Source organism: Nesoenas mayeri (genome assembly GCF_963082525.1).
Source record: "Nesoenas mayeri genome assembly, chromosome: 3".
Taxonomy (NCBI): Eukaryota; Metazoa; Chordata; class Aves; order Columbiformes; family Columbidae; genus Nesoenas; species Nesoenas mayeri.
The window spans coordinates 89,219,762-89,244,348 of NC_137544.1; the positions used below are offsets into that span (position 1 = coordinate 89,219,762).

The 24,587-nt window shown below is 42.5% G+C and overlaps 1 protein-coding gene across 2 annotated transcripts in view; it reads left to right on the forward strand.

Annotated features, from left to right (window-relative positions):
* DAAM2 (dishevelled associated activator of morphogenesis 2) overlaps positions 1-22,015 on the forward strand; it is a gene marked incomplete at both ends in the record, with an annotated part of 118,760 nt that extends 96,745 nt beyond the window's left edge. For both annotated transcript variants that reach the window (XM_080341335.1, XM_080341334.1), the window contains 9 exons: positions 685-769; positions 2,335-2,441; positions 3,134-3,222; positions 4,004-4,172; positions 5,926-6,033; positions 6,786-6,846; positions 11,338-11,469; positions 19,677-19,847; positions 21,800-22,015. In XM_080341335.1, coding sequence (XP_080197461.1) covers positions 685-769; positions 2,335-2,441; positions 3,134-3,222; positions 4,004-4,172; positions 5,926-6,033; positions 6,786-6,846; positions 11,338-11,469; positions 19,677-19,847; positions 21,800-22,015 — 1,138 coding nt within the window. The remainder of the gene's footprint in view (positions 1-684; positions 770-2,334; positions 2,442-3,133; positions 3,223-4,003; positions 4,173-5,925; positions 6,034-6,785; positions 6,847-11,337; positions 11,470-19,676; positions 19,848-21,799) is intronic.
* Between the last annotated feature and the right edge of the window lie 2,572 nt (positions 22,016-24,587).

The window sequence follows — 24,587 nt, forward strand, 5'->3', positions numbered from 1 at the left end:
TTATTGATTCTGTGTTTTATTGTAACTGATGACCCCTACTTGTTGCACACAGATGGACAAGAGTAGGTGAGAAGGAGAGTGTGTTGTAATGCCTGAGAAAATATTAATAAACTTTTGTTTTCAGAGGTTTTTCATGTTGGATACGAAACATCAATAGGTAGATATTGTCAATTCCTTCTTCAGCTGTGACTGCTGACAGTGTGATCTTACCTAGCACAGTCTTCTTCCAATAAACCCTTTTCTCAGATCTGTAAGGGCAAGGTCAGTCCTGTTACTTGTTACTCTGGGAGATACTATAATATTCACAAGCTGGGCTGTCACATGGGTTCACAGTCACAAGTCACATGGATTTGAGAGTTTTTACTACAGCAAGAGGACTTGATGAGAGAACTATCTGAAATGGGAGAAGCTGGAAGCTTCAGAACATGATTGTCCTTAATCACCATCTAGTTTTTGATATGTGTTTGATTAGCTGAAGAGGATAAAAATGTATGATCTCTAAAATCTCGATGTTCAGAACTGATTTGTTCATCTTACTGAATACTCTAGAATAGCAGCTTCATAGTAGAGCTTCCTATGGTTCTCTTGTGCCTTTTTAGTGCAGCTTTTCAGGTTTCCTACTTTGTGAATTGTTTGAATCATTTCGGCTTTGCACTAATGGTACAATGTTGATACTGTTGAAAGGCTGAAGCTGTCTAATGAAGAAATCAGACAAGCAATCTTGAAGATGGATGAACAAGAAGACCTAGCAAAAGACATGCTTGAGCAGGTGAGGAAGATTGCAGTCAGATACATCTCATTTTTAAGTCCTTCACTGCCTTTTTTCACCTAAAGCACATGTATGTCTGCAGATCTGAATTTGGCCCTATCATGTCAACAGAGCTGCATATGGGAGCATGAGAAGAATATTTTTCCTGATGTTGTCAGATATACCTTTCTCATGTAACTCTATTTATATGAGGCTAACTTCATAACAGTTTTCTCTTCTTGATGCAAAGTATGTATGATTAGAGTTGGTATGAGGTTTTGTTTCACATCCCCTCTTCTCACCTGTGACTTTCCCACAATTTTTCCATCTCTTCTTTATACTGTTGATTAATTTTTGTTGTTCTTTTTTTCTTTTTTATTTTCTTTTTCTTAATCTCCTTTCTCAGCATGCAGCTTTTCGATTGGGAAATGTCATGAACCAGGCTATGTAGGTCAATGGTGAGACCCAGGAGCAGAATGGATCTCACATTCTTACTAGAATGGTTAGAAAATGAATCAGAGGCTTCTGTTGCCTGCAGTTGGTTCACTGCATAGCTTGTGGGGAAAAAAAAAATAAAATTAAACCACCATTTCCCTACCTTCCCCATTTATAGAGGGTGAAATATGATGCTTTGACCAAAGATGCATATAATGAAGTTCCTTAGGAGTGTGCAAAATGTTGTAATTCTGAACTGCCTGATAAATGTGATTCCTTCTCTGTGTGCAGTCACAGTATTTTAATTGTGTACAAAAAGCTTTTCCATTTTGGAAATTTATAGCTTACTTGTCATGCTATCTGAATGCTCACAGCTGCTCTAGAAGTCACTGCAAGCTTCTGATGCTCCACACCTTTGAATATTGCATTTCTGGGGAGTGGGATAAAATATCAAAAAATGGTAAAAAGCAAAGAGCTTGATATGCCTTATGAGCAGCTTTTGTGGGTATACGCTGAGACTGTGTGCATGGCAATAGTTATAGTCATACTAAGGCACAACTACCACCAGATATGACAAAAATCTGTCAAAATATGAGCTTTTAAGGTCAGCATATGAATAGCAGCCAGTGTCAGACACATATCCAGTCATTTGGTTATTGTTTATTGTTTCGGCAGAGTAGGGCAGACCCAAGAGGGAGATAGATGAGGCTTTGTGTGTACTCCAGGATAGGCATGATGGGTACTTCACGCTGAGTGGGACACATCCTGCTCTCACACCAATCTAAACTCTGAGTAATGCTGTGGGAATCAAAGTTCTTTCTGTACTTCCACTTGGGTAACTTGCTGTAGCACTTGGCCTTTAAGATTTAGAAATGGGAAATTCCCCATAGAATTAAAAATTAATCTAATGGGGTCAGTGAGGGATAAAGACAGAACAGCACACAAAGGTTTAAAAAAGGTCAGTTTTGTAGCCACAGCTGCACTTTTTTGAAGTTACGGTCACACAGCTGAGTCAATGTAATGCTTCCCCATGGCAGCAGAGAAATCTGAGGGCCCTCTCTCCATTGGGGTTTTTATTTGTGCCTCTCTGTCCCTCTCTCCTTTTCCCTGGAGCTCTCATCTCAATGTTTGGTTTGTATCTGCCACTCCAGCTGCTGAAGTTTGTTCCTGAAAAGAGTGACACTGACCTGTTGGAGGAGCATAAACACGAAATCGAGCGCATGGCCCGGGCGGATCGTTTCCTCTTTGAAATGAGCAGGTCTGTTTGATACATTATGAGAAAGTGCACTGAGGCCTTCTTGGAAGCAGCTGTAATTGTTATTGAAAATGGATTATCTGGCACTGAGGGGGAATGTGCGAGAGATTGTGAGCCAGCATTATACCCTTCATTTGCCAGAAGCTCACGAATGTTACAAATGTTTCCGTTCATTACACAAACTTTTTACTGATGATAAGCACTCTCCGTGCTGTCATGTAAGAACCAGTCTTCTGATGACAAGCAGAAATCTGCCTCCTCTGCCTAAACCTGTTCACATAAATAGTAATTCAGTTCCAACTATCAGATGTAGTGTAACCCTGGGTAGCGATTTCACGTAGATCCCTTTTTCCATTCAGCTATCCCATCTCCTCATACTCTGACTTTCCTTCTTGTTCCAAGTTTGCTACAATCCTGATCAGGATTAGCATCTTGTTCTGCTAATTGAGATGCAGCTAGCATCTCCTATGACTCTCATATTTTGAGAGTAATGGGAGTTCTTCCAGTTCATTTTCGGTTGTGATCCAAACATGCCTTGAGGTCCTTGATTTTCATAACAAGGTTGATTATGTAGTGTTACCCATTTGAACTATGTCCATAATCCCATGCATAGGATTTATGTAGGCAGCATACTGACCCTGGGCTTCAAAATACAGTTCCAGTTCAGTGTTGGCTTTCCTCTACCCTTCATGCAGGATTGACCACTATCAGCAGCGGCTGCAAGCATTATTCTTTAAGAAGAAGTTTCCAGAGAGACTGGCAGAAGCGAAGCCGAAAGTGGAAGGTATGGTTAAAGCTTTCTCTAAGGGTTGGGTAAAGGGGCAGGGAAGGTCAAGAGAGGCTTGTCTTCAAGGGAGGTGCTTTTACATGTGTGCTGTGATTGTAGAGCCACTGAGTCCAAGGCATGCCATGCGCTGAGGAACAAATTTTGTCAGATACTCCTCTTGCACCGTTTGACTTAATGAAGTCAGTTTCATGATTGCTACACTGTAAATGTGATATGACAGATGTGACAGTGTGCTATCAGGCTGTGCTGAGCTGCCAAAAGCTTTCATGGCTTTTCTGTGCAGGTCAGCCTTCCCTTCTCACCGCCAAGTCCTTGCACCTTCCCCTTCCATGGGACAGGAGGGATGGTATTCTGGGAACATGTAACTTAAAAGGAGTGGGGGTTGCGTGGAGTCTGTGCCACATCCATGGTTATCACAGAGAAGAGGTGAATGTACACTATTCTGCATTTTCAGAGAAACTCAGGCCCTCCCCCTGTTCTTGCTGGCTGTGCTGTTAGAGTGTGAGGTCCAGAAGAGCCTTGCTCCTGGGTTCAGAGGAACATCCTACAAACTGGATGTGGTGCATCTTCCTTCCAATTGTCCTGATTCTGGGCATGCAGGTGCAGGAAGGACAGTGCACACACAGACTGTATTGCAGAATTTGCTGGGTGATAGATGGGCATTTTAGCGTACTCCAAATTATGGGACCAAGCATGTTAAAAACAGCCACTGTGTATTAAGCTGTTCCTTTTTTTTTTTTTTTTTTTTTCCTTTCTTTCTACCTTTTTTTTCTTTAAGCCATTCTTCTGGCATCCAAAGAACTCATCCGAAGCAAGCGTTTGAGGCAACTCCTGGAGGTAGTTCTGGCCTTTGGGAACTACATGAACAAGGGCCAAAGGGGAAGTGCATATGGCTTCAAAGTCTCCAGCCTGAACAAAATTGCAGACACCAAATCCAGCATAGACAGGTAGGCTAGAAGGCCATAAATGCTCTGCTGCTGAATCTCTTATCATAGAAATGATAGTGGGGTTTGTGTGTTTTTAGCTTTGTAGACCATTTAAAATAATGTCTTATTTGGCATTTAAGTAGTGTTTTCCACTCCAGAACATTCTGGAGCAGTTAAGACCAGCTATTAACACAGCACTCAAATTCTGCTGTTTCTTTGGATAACGCACATCTGTTGTTGGATTGTGTTTCTGCAACACTATGCAAAGATGACAAAATGTAGTATTTCGCAAATAACTAAAATAAGTTTGAGGGGAGGATGATTTCTATGGAATTTGCCCTTTCTACCAAAGTTTTATGGCTATGGTTTTGCAAAAAAGAAAACACAAAGAACTGACCACAGTTTTATGTCTCCCGTGAAACATGGCAGATGTTTCCAATGCAGGACTGTCATAAGCTGACTCTCTACCTACACCAATAATGGAAACATAAGGCATAGTTCCCAGAGACTAGGCCTGATTGTATCTAGAGCAATTAAGCTGTTTTTGGGAAGGTGGAGCTTACTGTTTATGGACATGGGCTGCAGGTCTTTATAGTGCTACCCCAGGTTTTGCCCCACATCCCCGTATTGGTTCTAGAAATTAATCCAGCTGTGACTGGGAGACAATACCACTCTTGGGCTCCAGCAGCACTAAGGTTTTCCTTGGAGATCTCCTATACTGGTTCTTACTAACTCGCACCTTCCTTGACCTGCTGAGGCCATGGTTGTGGGGAAATGACTTCAGGCTGTGACAGAATGAATAATGGCAGTAAGAAGACATGGGAAATTCATCCCTACCTAATAGAGTTTGAGCTAACAGAGCTCTGTTTTGATGACCACAATGTCCTTTCCGTATTCCAAGGCTAACACTTGTGTAGCTAGTGTTCACCATTTTTTTTGCCTTAATGTAGCTTGGCTTTATTTTCCATATATTAAATGTCCTGTGCAGATTCTGCTTTCTCATCAGTTCGCAGGCTCTAGTCTGTGTGAAGCAGTGGCCATCTGCTGTCTTGCCTGTCAGTTAACCACATAACACCCACCTCAAGTAGCTGTTATGGCTGGCTGTTCTCTCTACATGCAAAATTCACTTATGCAAAATTCATCATTTACTTTACAAATTTTCTTAAACCTTCTCCTGCACCTCTCATGCATCTCATTTCTGTCTACTCCTACTTGAGCTGCCATCGCTTTTGCAGTAGTGAGCCTGACCACTACTCATAGGTATGGCTGTTTAATTACTATAGGAGTTTCCTCTGCAGCTTCTTTAATCTTCAGGAACCTTTTCCTCTTGCTAGTTAACTCAGGTTTTTTTCCATGTCCCTGCTGAGAACAACTCACTTCTCCTTTACAAGTTAATGTCACTTTAATACTATTAGTTGTCAATTCTCTGAGGTATCTGGGGACAAACACTATACTGTCTTACAAAATATTCTTCTACAGCATCTAAACAGATGGAAGGAAGCATGCTGGTGTTTCCAGAATAAATCAAGCCACAATATTTTGCTTGAGGTTTTAGGAAGGATAGTTCATAAAGGGCTAATTAATTTTCATTGCAGTCTGTGATACTTTTGTTTCAGTAACAGAGCTGCTAACTGTTGATACATTGTTCATTTTGTTCATTCAAGCACATTTCCTACCCAAATATTTTTCACTGATTTGTCACAATCCTTCTACCATCCCTTTCCTTCTCATGACTATATTCTTTCTCATTTCACTTCTATTTTTTTTCTTTTAGGAACATTACACTGTTGCACTACTTAATTATGATCTTTGAAAAGAATTATCCAGATATCCTAGATATTCAGTCTGAGTTGCAGCATCTTCCAGAAGCAGCAAAAGTCAAGTAAGTCCAGTGCTATTGCTAGTTCCCACTGATTTCTGTTAACATAATGATTATCAGTTACCTGGAAATGAAAAGTATTTGTTTTCATGCAAGTCCTAGAAAAAGCTTTTTTTTTTTTTTATATGATGAGCAGAAATTCAGTACAACACTTGTGTCTAGGGAATCATGTATTAACATTAACAGTGGGGTTATATGCTCAGTTACAATGTAAGCTTGCAAGGACTACTGTATGGTAGAAATGCAGATGGAAAAAACAATGTTTGGACTGTGAGAAAGACAAAAATCACATGTAAATATAGAGCTAATGGGATTTAGTAGTTAACTGGTTCAAGAAACATACGTAGAGATAATCTGAGATCCCAGCAATGTGTGTGCTAAAGCTGAGGTCCTTGTGTATGTGTCAGTGGATTATTGCAAGCTGGCCCTATGCCATACGCTCCTTGCTGGAGGGTCAGGCTCGTCTCACAGGCCAGATGTTCTGAGGGCAACCCTCCGTCTTCTTCCCAGGAAAATCCCCGTCTTCAGTGTGACAACAGGCGAGCAGGGTCTGCCTCATCTTACATCTCATACAAAAAGCAGCACAGAGCATTGACAGACCCCCTCCCCTCGTTTCTAATCATCTGGCATGGCTGCTGCCAGAGGCTGGATACCAGACGTGATGGGCCAATGGTCTGTTCTGCCGCACAGTTCCTGTATTCCTGTGTAACACTGCTCTTTTTGTTTTGTCTGCCCTGTGTCTGTCTCCTGTGCAGCCTGGTAGAGCTGGAGAAGGAAGTCAACAACATAAAGACTGGATTGAAAGCTGTTGAAGCTGTAAGTATCTGAAGGTTTCCAAAGCACCATACTTACAATATCTCACTCAGAATCAGAGGCACTATACATTTTATGATAAGAGAAAGTGGGCTTTCTTTTGCCATTCCTTTCCATTCCATTCCAGAATGCATTAACTAAGAAAAAACAAATAAAAGCTTCTCATGTGGAGCTCCTGCTGATGATCTTCGGAGGCTTAAGACTAATGAAAACCTTGTTTGATCTCAGCCTGGAAAGTAAAAGGACAGTTTGACAAATGGCATGCACTGAATTAAGAAGTAAAATTCTTTCTCTTCCTTACTGAGGGCTGGCTGGCTGCTGAGCAAGAGTTTCACGTGGTCTTGGAGTAGTAGTAAACAGGTAGTGCACTGTTACATTCAACCCTAACCTATCCTAAGCACTCTTTGGGAAGGCAAAGGAAAAGATAGACTGGTTAAAGATGAGGGAGCTGAGCTGGCAAGCAAAGCAGCAATAATGTTTTTTCCCGCTATTAATGAAAACCTTTCAAGCTAGGTTTAAGTTTACTTGCATTCAGTTTGTACTTAAGTACATAGCCTTGTACTTGAGTGCATTGCCTTCCATCTCAACAGAGAACAGTACAAATGATGCATTAATGAAGTTTGTGTGTACTGAATTATGAGAGTTAAAGATGAAGGATGGGCATAAATGCTCCCTGGAGTCACAACTTCATGTGTCAGCTTTTTTCTCCTACCTGGAAGTCTCCTTTAATTAAGATGTTGGTTTTGTTCCTGGGAAAAAACTCCAGCCTTCCTAAGTCAGGAGAGCACAGGACAGGACACTGTTTTGGGTAGTGGGAGGTAGGAACTCTCATATTTGCACCTTCCTTATGTATCTGGCATCTGTGTATGTTTGAACAACTCATGTGTGTGCCTCCTCTGTGAAATGGCAGCTTCCTCTCACCAGGGCTGATGTGAGGAACGTCAAGTTAGTGTTTGCACAGCAGTTGAATAAGTATAGATTAAAGGCTAACATTACTCTCTTGTCTCTGTCTCTTAACTTCTCACATCATCTGCACAGATAAACAGATTCTGTCCCTAAGAATATCATTCCCTCTTCCTGCAAGTGTAGGAACAAAATTCTGTGTTCAGGTCAGTGCTGGCATCTCTCGCCTGTTGGAAATACTAAGGCAAGGGTAGTGCTGAGAGACAAGACAGAGGTCTTCGGAGCCTGGGAAGGTCCTTGCCATGTTTAGCTGTTCTTTGCCCTTTTAAACAGGATTTTACTAGCCAGTGTCCCTCTCTCTTCAGGGTGTTTGACTTGTCTTTTTCAACTTGTGTCAGTTTAATGCTAGTGGAGCATTCCAGGTGGGGAATGTTCTTCACTGGGACTGCTGGCAAAGGGATCAGTTACTGGGAATCACATCGTGTGGTTTCTGTGCAGTGATTACCTGTCTACAAGGGACTAACACAGGACCCTCGTGTCCTTGTCATCCACTATGAGACAGACAGTGAGGACTTGATTTTTCTTTAACCTAGCTTGAGTTTGGTTTGGCTCTGGGAGTAGAGGATCTTTGTCCTGTTTGCAACCCCCAGGCTGTCTGGCTCTCTCCAACAGTTCATCATGTAATTAGCCAGTGATCCTCATGTGAAAAAAGCAAACTTTCCAAACCTTATTCTGGATTGTTTGAGTAAGGGACAACACAGCAATGGGAAGAGATACTGCTGCATACATGGAGTGCAGTGTTTGGGAATTAAAAGCACCTGTAAAGGGCAGGCTGACATGGAGTTCATGACATGAAGAGAGGCCCAGTTTTGGCAGGGACAGACAATTTCCCCCATTGAAATGTGAGTACCTTCTTCTCTTTTGCTTTCTCAATCTCTTGTGACCAAGTTATTTGTCCTTTTGCCTTTAAAGCAAAATTTCTTCTCTTTCCCATACATGTGTTCCATGGGCAACCTCTCCTTCCCATTCAGTCACCATCTTCCCTCCTCTGTCTCCTCCCTGATGTGGTATTTTTCATCTGGGGCTGCCAGCACCTCCCAGTCCGCTTGCTCAATTTGTGGTTTTCTGGCATGTAAAAAGCACCACTATAGTAACAATAGCAGATCACTGTCAGGTGGAAGGGGGAGTAGGGAAAGGTGTGATTCTTGATTCCATTCCACTCTGTTCTCACCACAGCCTTGGCTCCAGTGACTGAGAAGTTTCTTCAAGTCCCCTTAAGAAAAGAAAGCTAAAAATAGTTTCACAGTCAGATGTTCTTAAAGGTACTATTAACCTTTTGCCTTCCTGGACTTGCAGCTTCTTTGTAAAAAGAAGACATCTTCCTTTGTCTAGACATGTCTGCAGCTGTTGCCTTCATGTAGGGTGCTCCCAAAAGGACAGCTAAGTAGTTCTTGGTTTTCTCCAAATCAGGAAGTGAATTATGTCAGCAGAGCCTTTCTCTTACACAGCAAGGAGATCGCAACTGCTGCATGAAAATCATTCCTATGGCTGAATGATTTAATCTCTCTAGAGAACCAGTAGCCCAGCCCACCAGGGGCAGTGCTAGCTTCTGCCATTGTACTATTATGACTAGTATAGACCATTTCTAGAAGACACAGAGGAGTTTCTTATTCTCTGGCTTTGCTCTCAGGCTGATTAAATAGTTATGCTTGTTACTCATGTGGTGTTTTGTTTGTTTGTTTGTTTGTTTGTTTTTTGTTTTTTGTTTTTTTGTTTTTTTTATTTTTTATTTTGGAAGAATTATTCTGCAGGGAAGGACTGAATTTGAAATTAAAGGGCAAACAACCTAATTTTAATTTTACTTTGAAAAACATTGCTCTCCAATAACAGTCCCAAATGACATAGCTTTCATCAGTGAGTAAGATGACAGAACTGTTATACTCACCTGCTTTGGGAGGTTTAAAAATTAGAATGGGAAAGAGTGGCTGAAAAAAAAATATCCATAATTTTTAGAAGCATGTGAGTGACATCTCCTATACTTGTAAATTCCACTTCAAAGTGATTGTAACTTAGATACAATTCATTGTGAGTAGTGCCCCCGGGACTGTCCCTTGAGATGTATTAGGAAAAACAGTGTAGAAGAGGATGTAACATAAAGCGGGGGAAGTAGCACATCTTTAATGTGGACTTTTCTGCAGCCACCCACTCATTGCTTTTCCTGACCCTTTTCTGCCATGTGGTCTTTCCTCGTAGTGGTTACATTCTCTTTCCAACTCACATCAGACCAGAAGATACATTACACCTGATTTTAAATTGTTGATGGCCAAAGTCAGTTTTTGCATTCAGCAGCTCTGTGGAGCAAATCTCAAAGAGTTTCTCAGCATAAGTTCTTATAAACCTACCCATTTGGCTCTGTGCACCAGTGTTTCAGTGACCAGTAACAGAGAGCACCAAGCATGCATGTAGCTGGAGTTGCAGCCAGCACAAAAATATATTTTTCCAAAGGGAACAGAGGGTCAGATTGTAACTTGACCTGCTGTTTCATGCTGCTTTCCCTACAGAGAAAGTAAGGCTTTATCATTCCCACTGATTATCCAGCTGAGAAATAAAGATGAGGTCCAGATCATGATTTCATTGTCCAAGCATAGGCATAGGAAACTGCCAGTCTTGCTATAACATAGTCATTTTGAGGAACTCCACTGCTCTTTCAGTGCTACAAGCATGGTGAATAGAGTAAGGGAAGAGATAGCATGGGTAATCTTGGTTTAAAAATAAAAATCTTTAGCCAGAAAGAATCTTTTTTTTTTCTTTCTGTACATAGTAAACAAATTGACCTTAGTTTCCTATAATTTTATGACCCTTTTTTTTTTTTCCTATAAAACTTTTTATTGCAATAGCCCTAGTTCATAACTCTGTTACTTTTATGACATTCAAGTTAATACTTACTGGTTAGCAGGGTGCTGGTAAATGTTGTACCTAACATCTTTCTCCTTGTTCTTCAGTGGGAGAAGAAATTTTCATGTATTTTTACTGCCTATCTAGTGCTTTTCGCTAAACTAAAGGGAGATCTAGAGCTAGGAGCTAGAGAGATTGTTCACACATAACGTGCTTCCCCAAGTATACAGCCTTTCAGGCCACTACAGGAAGAGAAGGTGGAGGGAAAGTCACTATTGAAAATTCCACATTCACTTGCTACACAATCTACAATCTGAGTTGTCTATTATTTGTCATTCTGCATAGGGAAAAAAAAAGTGCAACTTTTCATGTCCTTGATGCTTAAATTATAAAGTCACTTTAGAAATTCAGCATGTTGATGGCTTTATTGGGAGTGGTGTTTTTTTGAAGATGAAGGGAATTGTAACTAAGACCTTCCTTGATCCCACCTTAACCTTCCCTTTTATTCTGAAAACGCAAAAACTTTGACTTAGTGAGCAAGTGGTTTCTGAGTTACAGCTCTGGGTGAATTCATGCAAGGTGGGAGTAGAGCACTCTCTGCACTGGGGGAAATAGAAGTACTTCCCTGCCCCCTTCCTTGTCAGGAAGGAACCTTTGATGCTTGCCTGTCTATAACTCTTACTTCTTCTCTTTCAGGAACTGGATTACCAGAAAAGACGCGTGCGGGAATCAGGGGACAGGTTCGTTCCTGTCATGAGTGATTTCATCACTGTTGCCAGTTTTAGCTTCTCAGAGTTAGAAGACCTTCTCAACGAGGCTAGAGATAAGGTAAGAATACCTTTTTAAGTGTTTGGGGTTTCACTGGTTCAGTCAAAAGCATGAATCAAAATGGAAGCAGCAATTTTAACTTCCGGGACTGTAGTGAAACCTACAGTAGATGCTGACAGTGGTTTAGGCTGAAGTTTCTTTTCCTAATCTGGTCTATAGCAATTTAGAATATATTTTAGGATTAAAAGAAGGTTCAATGCTCTTGCCCACTTCTTACTAGTCTCCATTAACTCTATCCATGTGTGGCATAGAATTATGATGGCAATGTCTGTACCAGGGTACCACACTGTGCTAGGTGGTGAAGGGGCTGCATTTGAAATCATCTCTCAAAAAGAGATCCTTTGGTGATTAACAACAGTGGCCTCATGTCTTTTACCTTCTATTTCTGACTTGATCCCACTCTGCTCATTCAGCTGAGGACATTTGTGCTTCATTTCTTTCCTTTAAAAATGCACCTCTGGGTAGTTTGGTAACCCTGAATACCTGGTCTTTTCCATTTATGCTTCTCTGTTATTGTTTGTATTTCATTGCAAGGATAGAAATCCCAAACATGCATGGTTTGTCTGACAGTGTTGGATCCTTCTCACGCAGCCAGCACCATGTGCATTGTTACTCTTTAGGTGCTGCTGTGGTCATTTCATCCTTTCACTGTCTGCACCTCCATTACCAGATTTGTACAACTAAGAAGGTGCTTGTTCGTTGCTGATGATTGGAGTCTGGCACTACTCCCTCTGTCCCTCAGCTGAATGTGGAAGAATTTATATGAAAAGATCATAAGCATAAGAAAATGTTTAGAGAAGAGCAAGTTCTAAAGTAAACGATATGTAACGGCAAATCTGCCCATGTTGGCTAGCCTGTTAGAAGTGCTTGGCTTTATGAAGCAAAAGCATTATTTCTTTTGGATAGAATTGTTTCCATTGCTGGTGTCAATCCTTGCAGCGTCAAGGGACCTATTGCATTATTATTGAAACCTGTGCTGTTAGGTTTGTAGGCCTTATATTTCAGAGGATAGGGAAAATACAGGCTGAGGATCTGAATGGTAAGACATCTCACTCATCCAGTCGCTCTGTGGTAATGTCATTCTGTAATTCAAAAGCTTTTCCTTGCTGTGGAGGTGATGTTAATACTGACTTGCAGCTGGGAACACCAGGGGCTAGAGGCTGTCAGCTGGAGGGAGCTGCCCTGGGAAATGCTGGTGGGGCAGTGGTTGTTATGGCACTCAGAAAGCAAAGCAGGACAGTCTAACACGTGGTAATGTTGTTAGAAAATTTTGCGGAGAATAACAAGCCTCAATTTTTTTCATTGTTGTCATGTTGCTAGAGAAGATTCAAACTACTTCTAATGTAATAATGTTCATATCATACTGGCTTTATGATAACAAAATCATTCCATGCTTCTACTAAATTTACTGGGAAAAACTATTTTCTATAGTTTGGGGGCTTCTGTTTTATGACTGGGTAGATTTTTCAGCTTCGTTATAGTCAGGTGCACATTTCTGGAAGCAAATTCATTCTGTCCTTGGCTTAGACTTGCCCGTTTTTGATTTGGCGCTATAGATCATGGTAATCCTTTCTTTTGGCACGTTAGGACAAAAGTCCAATGCAATTTCTTTACAAGATCAGTCAGGGGTTAAAAGAAAGTAAGTGGTACATGTCCAACACAGCAATGCAACTTTTCTTGATCAGGCACTTGCAGGAAAAATGCTGTTCTTTTGCTTTAAGTATAACCAGAGAATGCCTCTACAGACAGACCAATATATCTGGAAGTTGTTGCATGCTTTTTTAGAAATGGCCAACACAAAGCACTTGACATAAAGAGATGTTTTATTTTAATGACTATAACATGCTTAGGAAATGTTTCTCTACCTTCTCCTAGCACACCCTTACTATGTTTGAACACACGCTGTTCCAACTTCTGCTCAACCTATGGCTTTGGTTCTTCCACTGGCAAAAAGCTCCTTTTGGACTCCTAAAAGGGAACTGTCTGTCCTTACCAATGCTGAGCTATTTCTCATGTTTGCCTCATATTATTTTTCCCCTCTCTTCTTCCTCTTTTTCTCTTGAAAAAAAAAAAAAAAAAAGGCAAGCTGGAAATTTTCAAGAAACCAGATGTGCTTTGCAAACCCTGTAACATCTTCCAACCTCAACGGGCTCTCTGTGTTTGTTGAATCACAAGCTTTTTTCTTACCATGGAAACCCACTATAACTAGCCAATTAAAGAAAGAAAGGCACCAAGACATCTGATTATCCTGTTCTTTTTTTGATTTCTCAAAGTCAAACAAATTGAAAAAAATAGTAGTGGGAGAGGGAGAACTTTCAAAAATATCCTAATGAGCCCAGGAAGAATTGGTCTGGTTCACAGATTTATTAATAATAATGATGCCCTAGTTTTAACAGCTGGAGTTGGATATCCTTCTAAATATAGATGTGGCTAATAGATTGCCATGAGTTAATCAGAACCATGTTTCTTCAGCTGAGATTTAAAACAATACAAATTATCTTTTCAAACCTGGGAAGTTTTTTATTTTTTAAAGTGCCTTTAGTTAGCAAAAGTCATTTCTGTATTCCTTTAAGTTATGGAAACAATCCATTACCAATGTGTGGTGCTGACCTCCTTTGTAGAGGATATTTTTCACAGTTCCATGCAGTACATTTTTTGGCCCTTTTACTTAAACAGGACCATTTACAGTTAGTGGCCATGGGGAGGAAGTGATATTTTAAATTTAAAGGGCCAGGTTGTCAGATGCAGGCATCCATGTTTGCAGTGAAAGCCTTGTAACTGCACTTATCTTCATGCAGTAAACACATGGCTTGGTTAAGAACTGACTGAAAACTTAGATCAAATCTTTAAACAGGCTCTCTAGCACAGCTGGTTCTTGTTCTTTTTGTGTTTTTCTCACTTTCAATAGCACTTTATAGGGGAATATATAGATTAGATCAAGGGATAGTGTTTTCTGCCATTTTCCATAAACTGGAAGGTGGGGGCAGAAGAAAGTGAAGTTCTGCCCTGGAATCCTTCACCAGTTTTCACGTGTTCGAACAGATGAAAAATTTACTTTTTCACATTAAAAAGAACAGAACGGGGTTGAATTTTGTTTGTGGATTTTTTTCCCCATGTTTTCTGTAATGAAAGAATGAAAATGCCTGGGCAGAGGAACAGTGACATCCCATGGTATGAATTTTATTTTCTTACTTGAAAAAGGTGACATTTGCCCTATATTAAAATTTACAACACATTGAAATGTTGACAGGTATGAATTTAAATCACTGAACTGCTTCATTACTGTTCTAAATTGTGCTTGGTTCATAACAAACCTGCTTTTAAAACATTTTGGATCTTCCTAGAACAAAATCTGCTTAGTCAGTTATTGCAATTTCTATGATGAATATCAAACTTACACCTCTCTATGGAGGCAAGAAGGAGGACACTGCCTGGGGAAGGTTGATGAGGAGGGTAGGAAAATTGTCCATACCCAGCCTTTCTCATGACAGCTCCTCTCAAGCAGGGTGTTTATCATCATGGAGGCTGGAGTTCAGACTCTGCACATGCATTTAATAAGCTTAGCACATATAGCAGCTGTTTTGAAGAACATCGAGGCAGTGAAAGTCAAAATCCATTTAAGAAAATAGTCATTAATGGCAGAACGCTATGAAGCACACAGAAATACTGTAGTCCAAGTGCCGGTTACCGGCTGCGCACTCCAGTGATTAGTTTTGGGGAACTGGTATTTTTTAGCAGCCACTGGAGTGGGCAATAATAAGGAAAGGATCAGAACAGAGACTGAGGAAGTGAAGATGGAGTGTGTTACATAGGGCACGAGCAGGCACCACAGCCTGCTGTTGGAAACAGCCATTTGGTAAATAAATTGCAGAGTCGTTGTGCACTAACTTAAAATTGCAGATGCTTGGGCAGGTTGGCATCTAACATATCAGAAATGTTTATAGTACCCATATTTCAGTTTTAGGGCTGCCATAGTCATTTTTGAATGCCTGGGATAATTCTATAAGACCATCGAGGCTCAAGGAGAGCTGAGCCCAGCCCTGCCTGAAATCAGCTGGGCTGTTTCCATTAACTGATCTGAATCTATTGCATAAAGAGAACAGGCATTTATTTGAACTGCCTCAGTACAGGACTGGAGTCTTCACAGCAAACTCAAGTTTACTTGTCATGCAGTTCATGTTGCATGGCTACATGGTATAATTCGTTTCTGCATTGGCTCATCCCACAATAGCAAACAGGACAGACAGCAGGAAATTTTTATCATGGCAGTTTTCCTTCTCCTTGCAGAGCCCCATTCCTGCCATTTCAAGAGCTCTTCTGCCACTGTTTAACATTTCATTGGCAAACACAGCAGAGAGTGTGTGCACTGCTGTCCCGCTTTCCCTCTCCTTGCTAAAATGGCTTTTTAAAATAAACAACTGTCTAAACGATTTGCTTTGGCAAGAGGATGAATTCAGTGGAAAGTTTGGCAGAGAAAGCAGAGCTGGCACTGAGCTCGTGGACCTGTTATATCATGCATGGAGCTTGGGGGCCCTTATGGTGTGGAAATGAATTTCTTAATGAAAAAAAGAGATACTGTCCTGTATTACAGTGGAAAACCTGCTGAAACACAGTTTTCCATCTTGCTTTTGCCCATGTCATCTGTCCCTGAATGACTTGAGGAATAAGCAAGTTGTAGCCCTTGTTCCACAGTACTACAGCACGTCACAAAATTCTGGGAAGTGTTTCTTGTGCATGAAGACTTAGCTACAGATTTCACAATTGTGCGTGAGAGCAGGTACTATTCGACAGGGAATCTGCCCATGGAGTAGTCAAGTGATTAGTACAGGGTGACACAAAAACTGCAGCAGGGAGCAGAAGCAAGGCCCGGGGTCTCGAGCCTCTCAGCCTGAGCTGCATTGCCTCTCACGCCCTGAGCGATGCAGGCAGTGAGGTTGTAGCCCCTGTGCACAGGCAGGAGCCTGGGCTTCATTCCAGTGTTGGGGTGGCTGCCTCCAGCAGCTCGCTGCCCCTCATCCCAGTGCTGATGCTTTGAAAAAGCGCATGTGATTGCAGAACCAGAGCTACAGGGAAATAGAAGTAGTAATAAAAACAGAGGGGTCTGTTGCAGTTTAAACAGTGAAAAGACAGCATGGCTCTCTTTACCATAGTGCATTGAACTGATGTAGTGCTCCACAGATGTGAACAACTGATTTTTTTTGCTGTTTCCTATGTCAGATTAGTGGGGCAACACTTTCTGTTCTGTAACAAATGGAGAAAGCAAGGCTCAGAGAGGGAGCATAAGCTCCCAAGCCACATCATGGGCAGAGCTGGCAACAGGGGCTGGATCTCCTGACTTGCCTTTCTCTGCTCAGTCAGATTTTTCTGGAGGGGCTAGGGAAAGAAGGCAAATGTTCACTTCAGTGAACAGCAGATTTCTCTTTCGTAGTTATTTTAGTACATCTAGCTCACAGATTTTTGCTTTTCATTTTTCACTGTTTCACAGTAAGAGATTGTGACCTAATAAGTCGTGTTACAGGACACTAAAGTTGAGCTGTTCTCAGCCTTCTCCTCGCTGCTGCTTAGAGACCACCACACCTTATACTCATGAGTGTCTCTGGAAGGTTCCCAGGCTGCTGAGTCTTTCCAGCACCACAACACTGTTCCTCTTCTGAGTGGCAGTGGGAAAGCAATGGCAAAAGCCCCTCTGCCAGTGTGACAAGAACTAGCTGGTGCTTGTATCTGGGTGACAGGCCATGTGCAGAACATTTGCAGACAACACCACCCTCTAATGGAGACTTCCATGTATATAGAATCCAACAGCCTCAGGCAAGGACCTCTCCTTTTCAACCCCCAGCCTCCCTAAGAGACTGGGAACCCCTGTGGGCATTCATGGGCTCCAACCAGCTCAGTCTCCCTATGCACCCTCACACAACTTTGTTGTGCACAGGGGAAATACAGGGGATGGAGGCGATGCACCAGTAGGTACAACAGCTGTCTCTGGTGGGCTGCCTCTGGATTTCAGGCTTCACAGGAGGTGGGCAAGTCTTCCTTCTAGCTGGCAGCTCTAGTCACTGCTCTTCAGTTGTGCCTTATTTTCAGTTTTCACAGAAGTTAACCACAAGTTAAGTGGAAAGATATTTTGTATTTCATCCCATGAACAATGAGCTTCAGGCGCTCGATGTGTTCAAGCAACAGTGGCAATGCCTATGCTGAAGACTTTTTCTGGCTCTCCAGTTACCCTGGCTGATGTGCACACTGGAGTAGGCAAGTCAAGAAAATAGAGCACATGGAGATGCTTTATCTCCCTCTTCAATATTGGCAGCCTGTATTTTGTCTGCTGAAGAGCTCACACTGGTCAATCTGGATTACTGCAACACTGCTGCACTTTCCTAATATTCAAGCAGACTGTCTGTACAATACATACAGAGAAAATACATACATACAGAGAGGGGTGAGGAGAGGGAGTAGGGGTGCATACTTATGTGTATGTGTCTTCAGAGGTTTCAGAGAAAAGGAGTTAAAACAGAGAAGTAATCTGTTGCTGTTTCCATGCTCTGAAGCCTCTCCATGACTTGTTGCAGTATTTGCTTCCCTCAAATCCTGCCATGTTTGGTAGCTAAAAGCAACTTGCATTTCTCCCAAGGCTCTTTTTTTTTTTCTTCCCCAGATACTTTGGGTTTCTTTGTTTGTTTCTGGCTGAGAACGCAGCCTTTTTAAAGAAAAAAGAAGCTATTGCTTCAAACTGCTTTGTGGGCCTGGCAGGAAAAGCAGAGGAGCGGAGATGCCGAATCTCTCAGGCTGTGCCAGAAGGAAGCTGCTTTCCTTGGAGATTTCTTCTCCCTGCAGTTGACTGGGAGATATTGTTTATGCTTTGCCTGGTACAGGGCCAGAGGGGTTTATAAGGCCTGCTTCCAAATTCGGTTTGTGCTTGGGATTGGAGCCTGAACTGTTCTTACTGTCTTTTCTATTCTGCAAGAGCAGCCACCTAAGGAAAGAGAAGCTGGGCTGTGTTAATATGAGCTGAATACAAACACAAGAGAGTCTGGAGGCAGTCCATAGCCTGGGAGAGTCTGGGTTTGGTTTGGTAAGCGCTGAGGTCTGTAAGGATGCTTTGCTGCTCAGTGGTGGTGCACTGAAGCATGAGCAGGGAGTGCGAGGGGAGCTCTGCATCAGGGCACCAGTGCCAGCAGAAAAGTGTTGCTGGTTCTGCCTGTTGCGATAGAGGGGTGTGTGAATGGAGGTGGCTGGATAATGTTACAGCTTTTGAATGTGTATACTTACATAAGACTTAGTGGGCAGGTGTGTACATGCTGTTGACAGACTACATGTGCATGCATTTGAGTGCATTTTGGTGAGTACAGAGGTGTGCTTGTGAGTGTGAGAGAGCGAAGAAGAGAGTACAACTACTGCAGGACTGATGTCCAAGAGCCACGGGTTGCTGTGAATTTACCATATCCCAATCAGGACTGCCCTGTGACTGAAGTCTTGCCAGTTGGCTGCCTCCATATGCATCCTGCAGCCTCAATATTTGCCTTTTAAAATAAAAGCCACTTGTGATGTATTCACTCTCTTTTAAGTCTCCCGGGAGCCCTGGCTACTTTCCTTGTCCCTCTCTCATGCCATGTCTCTCCATAGTCTCCTCTCTCCCGGGCAACGCCCTGACTCAGAGGACTCCAGAGTGATGGATAACATGGTAAAAGTCTCCTGAGAGGACAGACTGTAATATTATTGCAAAAACACCAGCAATTTCAAAAGTGGATTTGAGGGGAAGGTGGAAGGTGAAAGGATGGGCTAAAACTACTTGTTGTATAATTGTCAGGATGGGCTATAACTACTCATTCTCTCAGCTAGCTGGCTGTCTTCCGTGACCCTGTTGTCCCACAGCTGCGACTGAGATGTGGCCAGAGAGTTGTCCTCTGAAATGACTCCACCATCCTCAGGCACTGAACATGTTTGGGTTTTTTTTGTATAGGTGAACAGCTAGTGCTCTCCAGCATCATTGCCCCACATTGCCCAAAGGATACCCAGGAAATCAGATTCTTCAAGGCCAGAAGCACCTGCCTTAAGGAGAGGCACTTCTGTTCCTGGGGGGTAGTTTCTGCTCTCACTGCATGAATGCTCAGAGGGTATTGAATTACATGTGCCGTTACTCATAAGCTTTCCTCACTGTCTTCACCAAACTGCCTGCCTAATTGTTGTTTTTATGTTTTCTGCCCCCTTGACAGTATGCCAAGGCACTGAAGCATTTTGGAGAGAGTGAGGGCAAGATGCAGCCAGATGAATTTTTTGGCATCTTCGACACTTTCTTACAGTCATTTGCAGAGGCCAAGCAAGATCTGGAGAATATGAGGAAGAAAAAGGAAGAAGAGGAGCGCAGGGCACGCATGGAGGCCATGGTAAGGACGTGGGCACAGGAAGGTGTTTCCTTCCATCACCTTTTCATATCTCAAGAGGGAAAGGTTGAGAGAGTCAGTTCCAGTGCTTGTGTCCTGTCACTGTTTTATGTCCTTCTCCCTGGCCACCTCTCTTTGGTATCATTCTCTTCATAAATGATGATATTTTTCCTGCTGGTTGTTCTGTTAACTCTAAAGGGCATACTGTTTGGCTCCTAAATTACCCTCTTTCAGAATCAGATACCAAATCTAACCCTGCCTGTTCTGCCTCAGCACTTAGCAGGATGGTGCTGTCATTGCCCAGTGTCCGACTATCCTGCCCCCAGGCTGCAGGCTCTGTGGAAAAGCTCTGGGAGCCAGATCTCCCTCAGTCCTGCCAGCTGGTCAGCTTCCACTCAGACTCCATCATCATCAGTTGTGTGCCTGTCACCTGACAGTGTACAGTGGCACAGAGAATGCCCTGGCACCTGCTACAGCCCACACTGGCAGTTTCTCTCTGGCCAACCTTAATGCTTTGATCGCTGGGGCCACGTCTGGCCTCGACGTGGCAAGAGAGCTTTTGTCCGTCATCGATTCTGTTGCTGGGAGACAGACGTGTATCCCCAGTGGTCTCTGTGAACCACCCTCCCCCTCTAACCTCAGCCTTTCCTGAGGCCTGAGAATGGCTCAGCAGTACCCTGCCTCCTGCCGCCATGGCCCCAGGCCTTGCTCCAGGGAGGTGCTGCTTAATTTAATTGTTTACTGTGCCAAAAACATCAGTTTTTGCCTTTCAGAAGAGGAGAGAGGTAAAATGCCAGGATGCCAGCAGCCTTACTTTTGGACATAGGGATAAAATGCCAGGACTCAGGCTTGAGTTTCCTCTCAGCTAGCCTAGAAATTGCAGGAACCCACTGTTAAAGAACTAGGATGGTTTTGCAGGCCTAATACACCATGAGGGATGTTGCAGTTTGCTTATGGAAAGTCTTCCTGCAACATTGGGCTAATGCACAGGATGAGCGACCTGTTTCCTGACAGCCGCATCCATGCCTTGGCATTTCCACTGATCTTGAAGTTGAGCAGTGGAGGGGGATAAGCAAGCTCTCCAGAGCTACCCTAGTGAGACTGAGGGCATCATGTTGAAAGGTGGACCCACCCAATGATTTGTAAAATCAGCAGTTCTATTTCACTGTTCTTTGTGTTTATAACTGGTTTCTCTTTCCAGAGTCGAGGCAATGTGCCTTCCTCTTCACACCACTGCAAAGCACTGCATCCATCCAAACATGAGCTTTTTGGTGGATAGGATATCTGTTGATGTTTTGATACCTCACACAATTTTCAATCTCTAGTATGTTTCGCTTGTGGCTTTCTGGAGTTTTCCCCTTCTTTTCCTCCTTCTGCAGGACTGCAGCATTTCTGCATGACTGCAGCCTTTCTGCACGTCAACTTAAGTAGCTATGCCCCCAGCGCAAAATTGTTTGTGACTATAGTAGTAACATATCCAAACTAACTTTAAACTCACTAGGTTAGGTACTGTTAGCACAGTAGGTGCTACCACATTCAAGTTCACTGCAAGCCTGGTCCCAGAAGGTGGGTAATTATCTATGCCAGCATCACGTGTAGACTGTCATTTGGCACAGCTACTTTACTGGCACTATTCCACTGTAAAATTAGTGCAAAACAACAGCAGCATAGAGAGATCCCATATGTACTCTCTGCTCCAGAGTGGCAGGGCTTTGTGAGGCAAACACATGATACTACTCATTCCTCATCTCTCCTTTTCTCTGCTTGCCTGTGCAGAAGGAGGGAAGCCCAGCATGGTTGCCTGTTGCTCTTGGCACAGGTGACAGCCTTGTGGATGAGCTTCTGATCTCTTTTTTCCCTAAACTACTGATGCTTCTTAGCTGCCTCTTGGCAGTTTCCCTAGTGATCTGGCATCTCAGTTAGCTAATCCTAAAGCCCTGTATCTTTCTCCACAGCTAAAAGAGCAGAGAGAAAAAGAGCGGCGACAAAAGAAAGCAAAAGCTGGAAGCATCTCTGAAGAGGGTGGGGAGTTTGATGACCTGGTGTCAGCACTAAGGTCGGGTGAAGTCTTTGACAAAGACTTATCCAAGCTCAAGCGTAACCGCAAGCGTTCGGGGAACCAAGGCTTAGAGACAAGCCGAGAGCGAGTGGTAACAAAGCTAAATTATTGATTACAAGAGGAAAAAAAATAACCAAAAGAAGGTGATGAAAAAGTGCAAAACAAGGAAGATGAATGTGTGCGATGGCACCTGGCTGACAGCTGCCCCAGAGGATTTTTTCGATCTGTGGCTAGAGACGTTACCTTTCCATGATCAGCTTTCCTCTCAACCCTCTTCTGTGCTCCTAATTTGAACCATTATAAAAGTGCCTCTGTGGAGTCAGCAGGGCCTGTGACCAGGCCATGCAAAGCTGACAGATTTGCTTCTGGGAGTTTATTGTGTCATCAAAGGCCTCATGGTGATGACAGGAAGTACTTGGGCCTTGCAGACTGCCTCACAGCTGGAGAAAGATAATTTTCTGTATGCCAGAGTAAAAACTAGTCATGATCTCCATCTTGCTGCTAATAAGCAAGACAAATTTCAGAGCAGCTCTGTAAACACCTGTGGCTTCTTCAAGATCTTGACTGGCCTTCAGCGGCTTGTCAAGTTGTGGTTCTCGAGCTTTCAAATTCTCTTCCAGAATTGCATTTTATAAGCCATTGAGTATCACCTGAAAAATGCTTTTGATCTCATGTTCTCAGTAGTTTTGTGTGGCCAACACTGTCCAAAGCGAGTGATGCTCAGACAGAAGTAATCTTTTCCTGGAACAAATTGAAATTCAAGAATCAGGATGGGTATAAAATACTTCATGAAAGTCTTTCGCATTCTGCTTTTCTAGGAGCGGTTTTATGGAATTTGTCGATGGTTGAGCTATGAAATGCATCTTCTAGGAAAACAGCTCTGGCCTTTCTTTAGAAAACTAAGCCACCACCAGGTTGGGATTACAAGTTGGTAACTGTGGAGTCTGTTGTCATTGCTGAAGTGTGGGAGGGAAACAGCACATTTCTTACCTGTTTGTGCAAGATTTCTTAGTGCAGCCCAGTGGAAACTGGGAGCTCCCTAGTATCATCCACAAGTGACAAATAGCAAAAAGCAAGCAGGGTCACTGGCTGCAAGAAATGAGATTTCTTTTCCACTCGATGCCAGCTGTGATTGCTGTTGGCATGAACTGGTCTTTCTGTCTAACAGGCTGACCTTCACTGCACACACTCCACTCCTACCTGAGGGAATCATGTAACTCAGTAAGATATAAATGGTGTCAAAGGAGAGCCTTGGAGCACACAGCCTTTTTCAATTTGAAGGGATCACTTGGGATGAACCAACGGAGGGTCCCATAATGAAATCTGAGTATATTTCCAGGAAGACACAGAACAGTGTAAGACGAGCAGGCTTTGGAGATGGCTTCATTCATAGGAAAAAAAGAAATGTGTATTTAAACTCCATGTATAATATAAAGCACACAGTGAAAAAGCAAAGAATCCTAAGAAGAGGCCTGAATTCTGTGTCTTCATGGCTCTGGGAAAGGAATTGAATTGTGTGGGCTCTCATGAGCTGTTTTTTTTTTAAATCTTGTCTTCCTTTTTTATTACCTTCCCTGGAGAAGGAAAAGAGGAAAAGAAAGAAATGGTGATGGATTCTTCCTCCTAGACAGGAAGACAGAACATTTGAGAAGTGGGACACACCATCTACAAACTATGCATCAATAGTCAACAGCACAAAATGTCGAGGAATCCCAGAGAAGTGAAAAAAGCTCTATATGTCACTTTAATCATTTGGTTTTATTTTTCTCTGAATGTCACTTAACCTTAGGCCCTGCACTGAGTCTGCAGAACAGAACTTCCTCTGCCATGCACACTGCCTGATCAGTATTACACACTACCAATATTGGAGAAGTAAACTATGGTGGTTTTCTGAATACTTTGATAGTAAAATAATTATGTAAACGATGGAAAGAAACAAAAGAAGTTAGAATTGTTAAACTCTAATGTTTCATTGTTTACTGAATTATGCATCTCCCACCCCGAAATTTCCCTATTTACAACATTCCAGACTGCTGCGCCTCTGTATAACACTCATCATAAAGAGCTGGTATCTTACAAGAGCTGGGTGCATTCTCCTCCCTTAATACCCCACTCGCCTTCTGGGATTAGCTATTAACAGCAATGCCCATTGCAGCGGACACAAGCACCTTGTAGAAGAAAGACTGTATTTCATAAAGGTTTTTGAAAGTTTATGAAAAACTCTCACTTTTTAAAGCATTTTTATTTTAAATTACAAAATGGATTTTTAGAAATGTCTCTTGTAAATTATATTAACAAGCTCTTTGCTGCTCCCTGAAGTAGACATGCCATATCCCAACCCTTTTTGTTTGTCTTGTCTTAGAGCATGCCATATAAATTATGCCATGTAAGCCATATGAGAGGTGATAATATGTGCCAAATTGGTATACAGTTGAGTTTCGATTTGTATAATCTCTGAATTCCAAAGATTATGCTTTTAGGGATTAGAACATTGTCATTTTTCCCTCCCCTCTTTGTTCTCACTGTGTTTAGGACTCACCCAGAAAAATCAGGTGTAGTGCCGAGGTCAGCCCTGGTGTAAGATGATGTGACTCATGGCGCTGTCCAATTTATGGCTGCTTGCTTGCTCCCCAGGTACTTGTTTGAGAAGACAGACTGTCAGCGTGGCAGTGCTGTTAGAGAAG